At 46.1% G+C, this 13,829-nt stretch overlaps 1 protein-coding gene across 1 annotated transcript in view; it reads left to right on the top strand.

Moving 5' to 3' along the window:
- Positions 1–3,876: 3,876 nt before the first annotated feature.
- LOC147706662 (CD5 antigen-like) overlaps positions 3,877–13,829 on the top strand; it is a 226,112-nt gene continuing 216,159 nt past the window's right edge. Inside the window, exons 1-2 of the mRNA XM_086925220.1 lie at positions 3,877–3,889; positions 3,936–4,286. Of these exons, the coding sequence (XP_086781346.1) occupies positions 3,877–3,889; positions 3,936–4,286 (364 nt within the window). The remainder of the gene's footprint in view (positions 3,890–3,935; positions 4,287–13,829) is intronic.

Genomic DNA, 13,829 nt, shown 5'->3' with positions numbered 1-13,829 from the left:
CCCTCTCTTTATCTCTTGTTCTCACTCTCTTCTTTGTGCACTGTGATTCCCTCTCTTCATCTCTCACTTTTCTCGCTCCCTCTGTATCTCTTGTTCTCACTCTCTTCTTTGTGCACTGTCATTCCCTCTCTTCATCTCTCACTTGTCTCGCTCCCTCTCTTTATCTCTTGTTCTCACTCTCTTCTTTGTGCACTGTCATTCCCTCTCTTCATCTCTCACTTGTCTCGCTCCCTCTCTTTATCTCTTGTTCTCACTCTCTTCTTTGTGCACTGTCATTCCCTCTCTTCATCTCTCACTTGTCTCGCTCCCTCTCTTTATCTCTTGTTCTCACTCTCTTCTTTGTGCACTGTCATTCCCTCTCTTCATCTCTCACATGTCTCGCTCCCTCTCTTTATCTCTTGTTCTCACTCTCTTCTTTGTGCACTGTCATTCCCTCTCTTCATCTCTCACTTGTCTCGCTCCCTCTCTGTATCTCTTGTTCTCACTCTCTTCTTTGTGCACTGTCATTCCCTCTCTTCATCTCTCACTTGTCTCGCTCCCTCTCTTTATCTCTTGTTCTCACTCTCTTCTTTGTGCACTGTCATTCCCTCTCTTCATCTCTCACATGTCTCGCTCCCTCTCTTTATCTCTTGTTCTCACTCTCTTCTTTGTGCACTGTCATTCCCTCTCTTCATCTCTCACTTGTCTCGCTCCCTCTCTTTATCTCTTGTTCTCACTCTCTTCTTTGTGCACTGTCATTCCCTCTCTTCATCTCTCACTTGTCTCGCTCCCTCTCTTTATCTCTTGTTCTCACTCTCTTCTTTGTGCACTGTCATTCCCTCTCTTCATCTCTCACTTGTCCCGCTCCCTCTCTTTATCTCTTGTTCTCACTCTCTTCTTTGTGCACTGTCATTCCCTCTCTTCATCTCTCACTTGTCTCGCTCCCTCTCTTTATCTCTTGTTCTCACTCTCTTTTTTGTGCACTGTCATTCTCTCTCTTCATCTCTCACTTTTCTCGCTCCCTCTGTATCTCTTGTTCTCACTCTCTTCTTTGTGCACTGTCATTCCCTCTCTTCATCTCTCACTTGTCTCGCTCCCTCTCTTTATCTCTTGTTCTCACTCTCTTCTTTGTGCACTGTCATTCCCTCTCTTCATCTCTCACTTGTCTCGCTCCCTCTCTGTATCTCTTGTTCTCACTCTCTTTTTTGTGCACTGTCATTCCCTCTCTTCATCTCTCACTTGTCTCGCTCCCTCTCTGTATCTCTTGTTCTCACTCTCTTTTTTGTGCACTGTCATTCCCTCTCTTCATCTCTCACTTGTCTCGCTCCCTCTCTGTATCTCTTGTTCTCACTCTCTTTTTTGTGCACTGTCATTCCCTCTCTTCATCTCTCACTTGTCTCGCTCCCTCTCTGTATCTCTTGTTCTCACTCTCTTTTTTGTGCACTGTCATTCCTTCTCTTCATCTCTCACTTGTCTCGCTCCCTCTCTTTATCTCTTGTTCTCACTCTCTTCTTTGTGCACTGTCATTCCCTCTCTTCATCTCTCACTTGTCTCGCTCCCTCTGTATCTCTTGTTCTCACTCTCTTTTTTGTGCACTGTCATTCCCTCTCTTCATCTCTCACTTGTCTCGCTCCCTCTCTGTATCTCTTGTTCTCACTCTCTTCTTTGTGCACTGTCATTCCCTCTCTTCATCTCTCACTTGTCTCGCTCCCTCTGTATCTCTTGTTCTCACTCTCTTTTTTGTGCACTGTCATTCTCTCTCTTCATCTCTCACTTGTCTCGCTCCCTCTCTTTATCTCTTGTTCTCACTCTCTTTTTTGTGCACTGTCATTCCCTCTCTTCATCTCTCACTTGTCTCGCTCCCTCTCTGTATCTCTTGTTCTCACTCTCTTTTTTGTGCACTGTCATTCCCTCTCTTCATCTCTCACTTGTCTCGCTCCCTCTCTGTATCTCTTGTTCTCACTCTCTTCTTTGTGCACTGTCATTCTCTCTCTTCATCTCTCACTTTTCTCGCTCCCTCTGTATCTCTTGTTCTCACTCTCTTTTTTGTGCACTGTCATTCCCTCTCTTCATCTCTCACTTGTCTCGCTCCCTCTCTGTATCTCTTGTTCTCACTCTCTTTTTTGTGCACTGTCATTCCCTCTCTTCATCTCTCACTTGTCTCGCTCCCTCTCTGTATCTCTTGTTCTCACTCTCTTTTTTGTGCACTGTCATTCCCTCTCTTCATCTCTCACTTGTCTCGCTCCCTCTCTGTATCTCTTGTTCTCACTCTCTTTTTTGTGCACTGTCATTCTCTCTCTTCATCTCTCACTTGTCTCGCTCCCTCTCTTTATCTCTTGTTCTCACTCTCTTTTTTGTGCACTGTCATTCCCTCTCTTCATCTCTCACTTGTCTCGCTCCCTCTCTGTATCTCTTGTTCTCACTCTCTTCTTTGTGCACTGTCATTCCCTCTCTTCATCTCTCACTTGTCTCGCTCCCTCTGTATCTCTTGTTCTCACTCTCTTTTTTGTGCACTGTCATTCTCTCTCTTCATCTCTCACTTTTCTCGCTCCCTCTGTATCTCTTGTTCTCACTCTCTTTTTTGTGCACTGTCATTCCCTCTCTTCATCTCTCACTTGTCTCGCTCCCTCTCTGTATCTCTTGTTCTCACTCTCTTTTTTGTGCACTGTCATTCCCTCTCTTCATCTCTCACTTGTCTCGCTCCCTCTCTGTATCTCTTGTTCTCACTCTCTTTTTTGTGCACTGTCATTCCCTCTCTTCATCTCTCACTTGTCTCGCTCCCTCTCTGTATCTCTTGTTCTCACTCTCTTTTTTGTGCACTGTCATTCTCTCTCTTCATCTCTCACTTGTCTCGCTCCCTCTCTTTATCTCTTGTTCTCACTCTCTTTTTTGTGCACTGTCATTCCCTCTCTTCATCTCTCACTTGTCTCGCTCCCTCTCTGTATCTCTTGTTCTCACTCTCTTTTTTGTGCACTGTCATTCTCTCTCTTCATCTCTCACTTGTCTCGCTCCCTCTCTGTATCTCTTGTTCTCACTCTCTTTTTTGTGCACTGTCATTCCCTCTCTTCATCTCTCACTTGTCTCGCTCCCTCTCTGTATCTCTTGTTCTCACTCTCTTTTTTGTGCACTGTCATTCTCTCTCTTCATCTCTCACTTGTCTCGCTCCCTCTCTTTATCTCTTGTTCTCACTCTCTTTTTTGTGCACTGTCATTCCCTCTCTTCATCTCTCACTTGTCTCGCTCCCTCTCTGTATCTCTTGTTCTCACTCTCTTTTTTGTGCACTGTCATTCTCTCTCTTCATCTCTCACTTGTCTCGCTCCCTCTCTTTATCTCTTGTTCTCACTCTCTTCTTTGTGCACTGTCATTCCCTCTCTTCATCTCTCACTTGTCTCGCTCCCTCTCTGTATCTCTTGTTCTCACTCTCTTTTTTGTGCACTGTCATTCCCTCTCTTCATCTCTCACTTTTCTCGCTCCCTCTCTTTATCTCTTGTTCTCACTCTCTTTTTTGTGCACTGTCATTCCCTCTCTTCATCTCTCACTTTTCTCGCTCCCTCTCTTTATCTCTCTTGCTCCACTTCTAGCTCTATTGTTTCCTTCCCTTCTCTCTTTCTCATTTCTCTCTCCCACACACTCTTGTTCTCTGCCGCACTCTTTACCTTCTCCTGCTCCAACTCTGTCTCTCTATCATCCCAGTTCTCTCTCTCTTTCTCCCTCTCCCCTCTTTCTCTCTCCATCTCTTTCTCTCTCCATCTCTTTCTGGTTTTCTTCCCTTTTCTCTCATTCTTTCTCTTCCTCTCTTGTTCTCAACCAATCTTTCTCATCTATCTCTCCTGCTCACTCTTGTCCCCTCTCTCTCTCATCCTCCTCCCTGCTACCCTGTGATTGGCTGAGATTGATATGAGGGCACTGTGCTGGGAGTTGTACTTAATATATACATTTCTGTTCTGATAACTAAGTAAACCTTTCATTCCTCTGTTTCTTTGCAGTTGATACACATGCCGTTCGCCTCTCCAATGCTGCGGATCCTTGTGCTGGGGTTGTGCTGGTGACTATAAACTCCAAGGAAGGAACAATTTGTGACCTGTATTGGGATATGAAGGATGCCGCTGTGGTCTGCAGACAGGTGGGGTGCGGAGCGCCGATCTCAGCGCCTGGAGGCTCTGTCTTTGGAGCCTTCAAAATCATATTTCCGATAATAACCAATGTGGACTGCAGAGGAGACGAGGCCAGCGTGTTACGATGCTCCTACAGCTCCACGCCACAAGCATCTTGTCGTCAAAGAAGGGATGCGTCCGTACAGTGCACAGGTAAGAACCGCAACAGATCCCACAGAGCAATCCCCAAAAATCAGAGGTTTAGTCCATATGCAGGAAAAACCCATGAGGGTAAATTGTGAGTAACCAGGTGGCTTCCTGGCGCCTCATTGCTTTTTATTTCTTGTACAGTGCCGCTTTGTGAAATCTTGAGTTTTTACCCCAAATCTTCACTCTTTCTCATTCCTGGATGGTACGCTGACAAAATGTCGACACTCAAAATATCCCCATTTAAAAATATTATGATCAACAAATAGGTCCAAAATATCTACATCCTATACTTATAATAGTAAGGACAAAAATTTTGATGTCATAAATATAGTTGTACAAAATATAGTTATATATATATATTTCAAAAGGTGTCCACAAGCAAGGAAGCACTCCACTGCTGAGTCTGTGCCAGCCGTGAGGGGAACGGCCAACGACACATACCTCTGCAGGAGCCAGCGGGAGCAAGTGGGAGCCTGACACTATCACTGCCATTACCGCCGCAACCGCCAGCGCGACCGCAAGGAAAGGAACCTGACCCGAACTACAGTTCCCAGAGGGCTCTGCAGGGCGCAGAGCCAGTGACGCTGCTAGAGGGCGCCGGAGGCCTTCAAAATCGACCCAGCACTCCCGCATCGCGCGACGCTGCTGAGTCTGATCCAAATCTTCACTCTTTCTCACTTCCTGGATGGTACACTGACAAAATGTCGACACTCAAAATATCCCCATTTAAAAATATTATGACCAACAAATCGGTCCAAAATATCTACATCCTATACTTATAATAGTAAGGACAAAAATGTTGATGTCATAAATATAGTTGTACAAAATATAGTTGTATATATATATTTCAAAAGGTGTCCACAAGCAAGGAAGCACTCCGCTGCTGAGTCTGTGCCAGCCGTGAGGGGAACGGCCAACGACACATACCTCTGCAGGAGCCAGCGGAAGCAAGTGGGAGCCTGACACTATCACTGCCATTACCACCGCAACCGCCAGCGCGACCGCGAGGGGAGGAACCTGACCCGAACGACAGTTCCCAGAAGGCTGTGCAGGGCACAGGGCGCAGAGCCAGTGACGCGACTAGAGGGCGCCGGAGGCCCTCAAAATCGGCCCGGCCCTCCAGCAGCGCGGGACGCTGCTGAGTCTGTGCCAGACGTGAGGGGAACGGCCACCGACACATACCTTTGAGGGAGCCAGTGGGAGCCTGACGCTATCGCTGCCATTACCGCCGCCACCGCCACCGCGGCCGCGAGGTGAGGAACCTGACCCGAACTACAGTTCCCAGAGGGCTCTGCAGGGCGCAGAGCCAGTGATGCTGCTAGAGGGCGCCGGAGGCCCTCAAAATCGGCCAGGCCCTCCCGCAGCGTGGGACGCTGCTGAGTCTGATCCAGCCGTGAGGGGAACGGCCAACGACACATACCTCCGCGGGAGCCAGCGGGAGGCAGTGGGAGCCTGACGCTATCGTTGCCATTAACGCCGCAACCACCAGCGCAGCCGCAAGGAGAGGAATCTGACCCGAACTATAGTTCCCAGAGGGCTCTGCAGGGCGCAGAGCCAGTGACGCTGCTAGAGGGCGCCAGAGGCCCTCAAAATTGACCCGGCCCCCCCGCAGCGCGGGATGCACACGGGCGTGCCCGGGTACTGCCCGGGCAAAGTCCGGACCAAGGGCGGACCCTTCCGTGCCGGTCAGAGCCTGGAAGAGGCTGGGCTGGGCCAGAAATTTAACATCCATATACTGGGTCCAGAAACTAACGTACTGTTGTCTATGCGTCCAGTCTACCAATCACTTGGTTCTGCGATCACTTTTTTTAAGACTTGTGTTCTAAGTACTTTTCACTGACTTTGCACAGATTACTTGAAGGGACTGAATGTGTACAGGATCTTCTTGACTTAGATAGTGTTTCCCTGATTTGTTTTGCTTTATTGATATTCATGCGATTTGTATAGCCTATTGAGTTTAATAGTGGGAGTACTGTTTTGAAATACTCTCCCTGTTCAAATCCAATCAATATCGCGAAGTAGAGGCTAATTCTGCATAATGGGGAAAAGGGCGTGTGTAGAAAAGAAACAGATGCTAGTACCACCCAAACCAGAGTCCAGCAAACCAACTTCTATAGACAGAATGTTGGAAAAAGCTTTTTGAACAGTAGCTACTGAAATTGAGAGGACTGAGAGACGTTTGTCCCTGACTCCAAACCTAGACATTGCATCCCCTGATCCTAGCCCCCTCCAACCCTCAGGGGCATCAGTGTTCGAGCTCTCTAGTGATCAGCCCCAGCTCATCAAACCAAGTAGCCCAGAACGACCCAGGGCTATCACACCAAAACAACAGGGTAGAACATGTAAATCCAATCCCAAGGACAAAGTTAGAAGAAGATGAAAAAATCGATAGGCAGAACCCCTGACAATCGAATCACTGGGGCGGGGGGCCCTAGATGAGAGTGTAGAACCCACAAGTGATCAGCCATCGTGGGTTACAAAGCTGGTGGTTGACCTCCAGATCCAACTGAGGGAAATTGTCAAGGATGAATTAAGACCCCTCCAATACAGAATTAAGGGGTTGGCCACTCTCTTTAATGATTGGGTCAGAACAAGGGGTCAACTGATAGTGCACCTGGCCTAGAATTCGGGATTAACAGTCAGCCCTCTACAAGCAATATAGTGGCTAACCAGCATACAGTCACCATAGAGCAAGCCCTGCCCCCATAATCCAATGGGGAAAGTTTGGTACTGGAGGCAGATAGAGGTAGTGGGGAAAGCTTAATTAGGGGCATCGCCAATCCAGCAACTCTCATGCCAACAACGAGAAAGAAAATAGGAGAATTAAAATCAAATATTAAGCAGGTGGGGGCGTTGTGCCAGTAAATATAGATGATACCAACTACCTTGACCCCCCAGTCATAAATGTACCCCCTGCATCAACCCCATATGTTCTCATCCTTGCAGGTACTCCTGAACTTAAAAGGGGCCATCTTGAATCACATCAAGAGTTAAAAAACAAATGTGTCCATTGGCTTGTAAACCATGCTCTTTTTAGTTATGAGCACGTGGATGAGATTCTATCGACACGCAGGGTGGGTTGGATTGGCAGACGGCACAAGGACATATATGGCGACTGCATAGTAATTAAGTTTAGAAATCCACTGGTGACCCAAAGGGTTTTAGTTATAGAGGATGGGAGGGAGAAGGGTGGAATTGTATTACTCCCCTTAGGTTATTTCTACCCCCCATTTGGCCCCCTCATGTTCTACGGCACCAAGAGTTGCAATGGAGATCTGTCCATTCTAATGGTGCGTGTCCCCGCCCATTCCAACACTGGCAAAAGCAATCGAGTTTTAACATTCCTACTGGCAACAGGTTCAGTTGCCTTGATGGAGTAGACTGACTAAAACATAACTCTTACAAAATTAAGGCACAAACCTCTTTCCCACAATCAGAAAGTCAGTTACAGGTTATCGCTACGATGACTGGTCGCCCGGTGGGGGGGTTCCACCGGCCGGAGCATGAGCCGCTCCCCTTGTTGCACCCACCCCTGTGGTGACTCGCCTCCGATCAATAATCCCAGGGATTACCCACATGGAGGCTCAAACTCTGGGATTGCTAGTGGATTACTAAAAACCCCTCTGCACTCACCCATTTTATCCCCCTGAAACAGAATCCCCCTACCTGTCACATAACAAGGGTCCTAGTATGGCACATTGCTAGTCTGATGAATAAGATAGATGACCCGGAGTGGGATTAATTCACCAGCCAATTTGAGATCTGCATGTTTCAAGAAACATGGGCAAGAGTGGAGGTTTTCAAGCAGGGCTTTGCTATTTTTAACATACCCGCATCAACTGGGGGCAAAGGGAGACCGTCTGGAGGCCTAAGTACATGGGTAGGAGACCATTTAGGCTGTAAGGCTAATCAGATCGACGCAGGTTCTAATGACATTCTGTGTGTCATACTCCAATTTCTATCCAAGATTTCTGTAGCCCTCATCAACGTATATTCTAGATCCTTGGCCTTGGGCAAAGAGTACGTCACATTGGAAGCATTAACTGTACTTTTAGGCACCGTTGCTGCTAATTACATGGTGATACTAGGAAGGGGCTTTAACTGTCATTTTGAGCTCCTGGAGGAAATTCTACCAGATATTCTCTCCGATGAGGACAAATTCTGGGCAATCCAGGAGACGAAATGCCCTCTGGTGAAAAAATGGTCCCCCCTGGCGATCCAGAGGAATTGTCTTGTTCTTAAGCATTCGTTAAGAGCTTGCAATGGTAGAACATCGTCCAATACCTCCAATAGTTAGACTTTCTATAGAAAAGACCATGGCTCTCTACTAGATTTTAAAATTGTTCCACGGTTGGACAGTGACCACTACGCACTTGTACTGGAACTCAAACCAATTAATTCTGGGAAAGCTCCCTCCCTCGATGAACCTAGTGACTTAAAATTGGGTCTCTCCAGTTGCAGGAGAAGAGTGAGATGGGCTAATTCTGCCACTCCCAAGACAAATTGAGCCCCCTGTATGAAGAGTTAATCCCTGTTCTGTTGGCGGCCTCAAATTCAATAGCCATAAATGGGGATGGTCCTGATTTGGAGAAGGGGGAAAAAAAGCACATCAAATTAGCAGAAGTCGCACTGACTTTCTTCTATCCAAAAAATAAAGAAATAAATCACCCAAGCAGGAAGCCCCATTCATGGTTTAATGACCGGTGCCGCACGGCTAAAAGAACGCTAGTAGCATCTATTAAAGACAAGGATCGCCTGAAAATCATAACAGCAAGGAAGGCATACAAGGTGGCTATTTATGGAGCAAAAAAGGAGTGGGAATTGGAGGGGTGGGATTCATTGAGAATTGCTCTTGGGGACAGGGATATGAGGACCTTCTGGGGTGTTGTCTATTCTGACAGTTCTGGACCCAAAACATCGGTAGACCGGAACTTGGATGAAGAGGTCTGGTGGCAACACATTGAATCCCCCTGTTCCAAGGAAGCCTCGCTGTCTGGTGCGCCACCAGCAGATGTCACTCGGGGGCTGACTCTCCCCTTTACCCTGATTCCATTGATTATCTATATGATAGCAGCTCCAGTATTAGTATAAGCCTGGATGAAATGAATCGAGCCCTAGCGAAAATAGCCCCAGGCAAAGCTCCGGGCCTGGATAAGATCCCCGGGGACCTTTTCCGCAGCGAGCCAGCTGTCTGGGCCCCGTACTTCTGGGTTTTATTCAATGCTATATTGCAGGGTATGAGGATCCCATCCAGCTGGCTTGGTGCGGAAATAATCCCAATCTTTAAAAAAGGCTCACCACTCTCGCCAACCGATTACAGGCCAATCAGCCTGATTGATATTTCCCTAAAAATGTATGCTCGCATCTTGCTGCTCAGGCTACAAAATTGGACGGAAGAACAGAAGATCCTGTCCCCTTTACAGGCCGGATTCAGGAAAAAACTATCTACCTTGGATCAAGTACTCAGACTACAGCTGTTGTACTGGAAAACCTTGTGTCTAGAGGGTGTCAGTCTCTTCTTAGTATTCGTGGGCCTAAGGTCAGCTTTCGATTTGGTCCCAAGGGAAAAACTGTGGACAGTCCTCCATGAGTTGAGAGTTCCTGAACATTTAACCCATCTCATAAAAACGGCTTCATGAGGATAAGTTCGCAGAAATCAGGTTTGGCAAGGATGGAGAGCTAACTGCTCCCATCCCAATTAAGCGCGGGGTCTGCCAGGGATGTGTCCTTGCCCCACCCTTTTTAGTTTATATATCAATAGCCTAGTCGATTCTCTCCTGGTTGAAAAAGACTTAGATGCACCCAGGTTAGCCTCCCGACTGATTCAGGCAATGATGTTTGCCGATGATACATTACTAGTATCCAAATCACCCATGGGGCTACAGAGGATTGTTAATAAGTTTGAAGTTTTCTGCAGAGAAAGAGGGTTAGAAATGAGCCTGCAGAAAACCAAATTCATGGCGTTTATTAGTTCCAAGAGCACATGTTCCAACCCCCTACTATATGGCGAACCCCTTGAATGAGTTTCCTCTTTTATTTACCTGGGGATTACCATTACAGATCAAATGGATTGGGAGGAACACATTAACAAATCATTCCTAAATCCGGCTCAATCATCAGGTGGGATTATGAAGGTCTTCTTTAAGTCCACTCTGAAACCAATTAGCCCAGCTATAGAAATCTACAAGGTGCAAACCCGGGGAGGGGTACTTTATGGCGCCGAACTTTGGGGCCATTCTGGTCCTGAGAACCTACCACAGGTAGAGAACAGCTTTTAAAGGAATTTGTTGAATCTCCCACAGAGTACCCCGTTAACTCCTTTCCGATTAGACTTGGGGCTTATGGCAATATCAGAAGTACTGAATCTCAAACCTTTAATGTATTGCCGCCGTTTGTGGGTAACCCCAGAACTTTCATCCTATAGAGAAAAACTTTTAGAGGTAATGAACCTCCAGGGGGGCTGCCAATTTGCCGTGGCTAGCTTACATTAAACACACGTTTATTAGCATGGGGCTAAGAAATTCTGGGTTGACCCTGAGCTTGCCTGCTCCTCATCATCTAGGAAACAAAATGATTTATTTTGAGGAGCATAAAATGGCCCAGCTTTATAGCTGCCCACGAATAGGCAAGTTAACCTCAGCTTTCCTAGAAATAAAAGACAGGTACTTATTTGGGCCGGCCCTAGATGTCATTAAACCAGCTGCCGCGGGAAAACTTTACCTTTAGTATAGGTATGGGGTGTTGCCACTGCGCTGGTTCACTTATAAATGGAAGGGTGCCCAAGCTATGAATTGCCCGGCTGGTGATAACCCTGACGAGACAGCACCCCACGTGTTCTTCAGGTGCCCTGGCTTCTACAAAGCAAGGAATCGTTGGCTGGCGCAGATTTGCAGGAACCTCGGAACAAGACACTGTATGGAGGCGTTCAGAATTCTCAAGCATGACACGAGTATCCCTATTGTTTTCTCAGTTGCAGGCTTTTTATTTTCCATGTGGTGCACCGGCGAGCTTTTTCTTAAATCTTCCCAACAGGCGATAGAAGCCCCTACAATAGAAACCTGACTACTCTATTTTTTTAATAAGTTGGGTATTTCACCTTCCCATGGTAGTTTTAAATTTCCAGCTTCGTTTCTCTGTTTTGAGGGACACAATTTAGCGCGAGGACTGTGCCGACATTTTTTAATATAAGATTGTGGTCATCTTTTTATGAACTTTTTTAGAATAGAGTTATTTATTTATTTATTACTTGCGCTATGCACTTTCCATAGATGAATTCTTGTCTACAGCTTAGTACAACCCCCTGAGATACGATTAGTTGTCCTCCACTTTAGGGCATAGAACACTGAAATAGGCTTGCAAATTTCTGTATTTTGTATTGTATGGTATTAATATACATATCGATATTCATTCTATCCTCATTTTTATAACAATGTGTGAATGCATTATGAGGGTATTTCTCTGTCTTTCTTTCTTCGTTTTTAAAATTCACTTGTATGTATTTTGACTCTACTTTTTAGGTCATACAGACTGAAATAAAGTTTATTGATGATATATAAATATATATATATATGCTAGCAGCTCGTCCCGACGTTGTCCGGGTGTGAATTGCTGCCGGCAAGTAGTATATTGTTTTGTAGGATTTCGTTTTGATAGCATTTCTTATCTGTGACAGGCCTGTGAAACGCTCCGATTCACAGTGCACTGCTGATGCACTTAAGAGTGCGCGTTCAGTAGTGTGTGAACTCGAGTTTCCCTACTTTATTTTTCCTTGCAATATTATATAGCGCGAACTCGACAACATGGCATGAGTACAATTCACATTACAGAGGAACACATTCATTTGTGGTAGGCATGGGGAGACAAAGCGATTTTCTTGGAATCACAGGATGTTGAGCTGATGCAGAGATTCGAAAGTAGCTCCCCAGGTCTAAAGTTCGCAATTCTAGAACTTGTGGCAGGAGGTGTGTCTAAAAGTGTATGTCGGTGCTGGCCATCAATGAGAGACCTGTGCATTTTTCAAATGGGTGGTGTAAAAATATGAGTATGTTGCTGGAGATGTGGGCCGCCGTGCCACTGAGGCACTCACAGGGAAAGGGTAAACACCCATTATTCCGCAACTTTCTTTCCGCATACCATCACTCCGCATACTTTCATTACGAAAGTACCATGACTCCTCATGCCATTGTAACGCATGGCATTACATTTTATATGCTTTTACCATTTATACATTTACAACGAAATTCGTTGTAAATGCATGAATGGTAAAAGCATGTTTTTTTAAATGTTTGTATAAGGTAAGAATGGGTATAGGGGTATATGTTTTGGGGTACTGAGGTATATGTTTTGGGGTGTTTGGGTATTTTAAGGGTTCAGATATAGTTTTGGGTTATGGGGTACAGGGGTAGTTTTAGAGTTTAGGGATAGGTATGGGTTTCAGGGTAAAAGGGTATTTTTAGGGTTCAGGGCTAGGTTTGGGGTTTGGGGTATAGGAATATTTTTAGGTTTCAGGGGTAGGATTGGGTTTTGGGGTAAAGGGGTATTTTAAGGGTTCAGGGCTTGGTTTGGGTTTTGGGGTACAGGGGTATTTTTAGGTTTCAGGGCTAGGTTTGGGGTACAGGAGTATTTTAGGGTTCAGAGCTAGGTTTGGGTTTTGGGGTAAAGGGTATTTTTAGGGTTCAGGGCTAGGTTTGGGTTTTGGGGTACAGGGGTATTTTTAGGGTTCAGGGGTAGGTTTGGGTTTTGTGGTACAGGGGTATTTTAAGGGTTCAGGGCTAGGTTTGGGTTTTGGGGTACAGGGGTATTTTAGGGTTCAGGGGTAGGTTTGGGTTTTGGGGTACAGTGGTATTTTTAGGGTTCAGGGCTAGGTTTGGGTTTTGGGGTACAGAGGTATTTTAGGGTTCAGGGGTCGGTTTGGGTTTTGAGGTACAGGGGTATTTATAGGGTTCAGGGCTAGGTTTGGGTTTCGGGGTACAGGGGTATTTTTAGGGTTTAGGGATAGGTTTGGGTTTTGGAGTACAGGGTATATTTATAGGGTTAAGATGGGTTAGTGTTTAAGGGTGTTGGGGTATTTTAAGGAGTAAGGGTGGGTTATGATTATGGGGTGCAGGGGTATTTAAAGGGAGCAGGGTATGATTAGCACACGATATGAGACATGGCATGAAGGGCGGAACGTACCACACGCCCCCAGCGTTTGTCACGCCCCCAGCACACGCCCACAACACAACGCAGACACGCCCACCAGGGACTACTTTGCTGGCATGGTTCTTTTACCTTTTAAATGTATATGGTGGGCGTCTGCATAGCCTATGTGCTTCTGCTGCAACTGCCCTTTCCAACTCTGTATTGGGTGTTGTGATTGGTGCTGTGGTTCCTGAGATTACCCGCCTCAAAGGTTTGGGCTCTCTCTTTATTATATTAGTATAGATATATATATATATATATACATACACATACATACATATATATGATCAAGCCACTCCGGTGGTGAAACGCGTTATGGCCGACAAAGAATAAACGCAGAAGTTTTTGCACACAGCCGAGGGTCCG

Source organism: Lissotriton vulgaris, chromosome 6 (genome assembly GCF_964263255.1).
Source record: "Lissotriton vulgaris chromosome 6, aLisVul1.2, whole genome shotgun sequence".
Lineage (NCBI taxonomy): Eukaryota > Metazoa > Chordata > Amphibia > Caudata > Salamandridae > Lissotriton > Lissotriton vulgaris.
The sequence above is the reverse complement of the archived record's forward strand: the minus strand, read 5'-3'. Positions and strand labels throughout refer to the sequence as shown.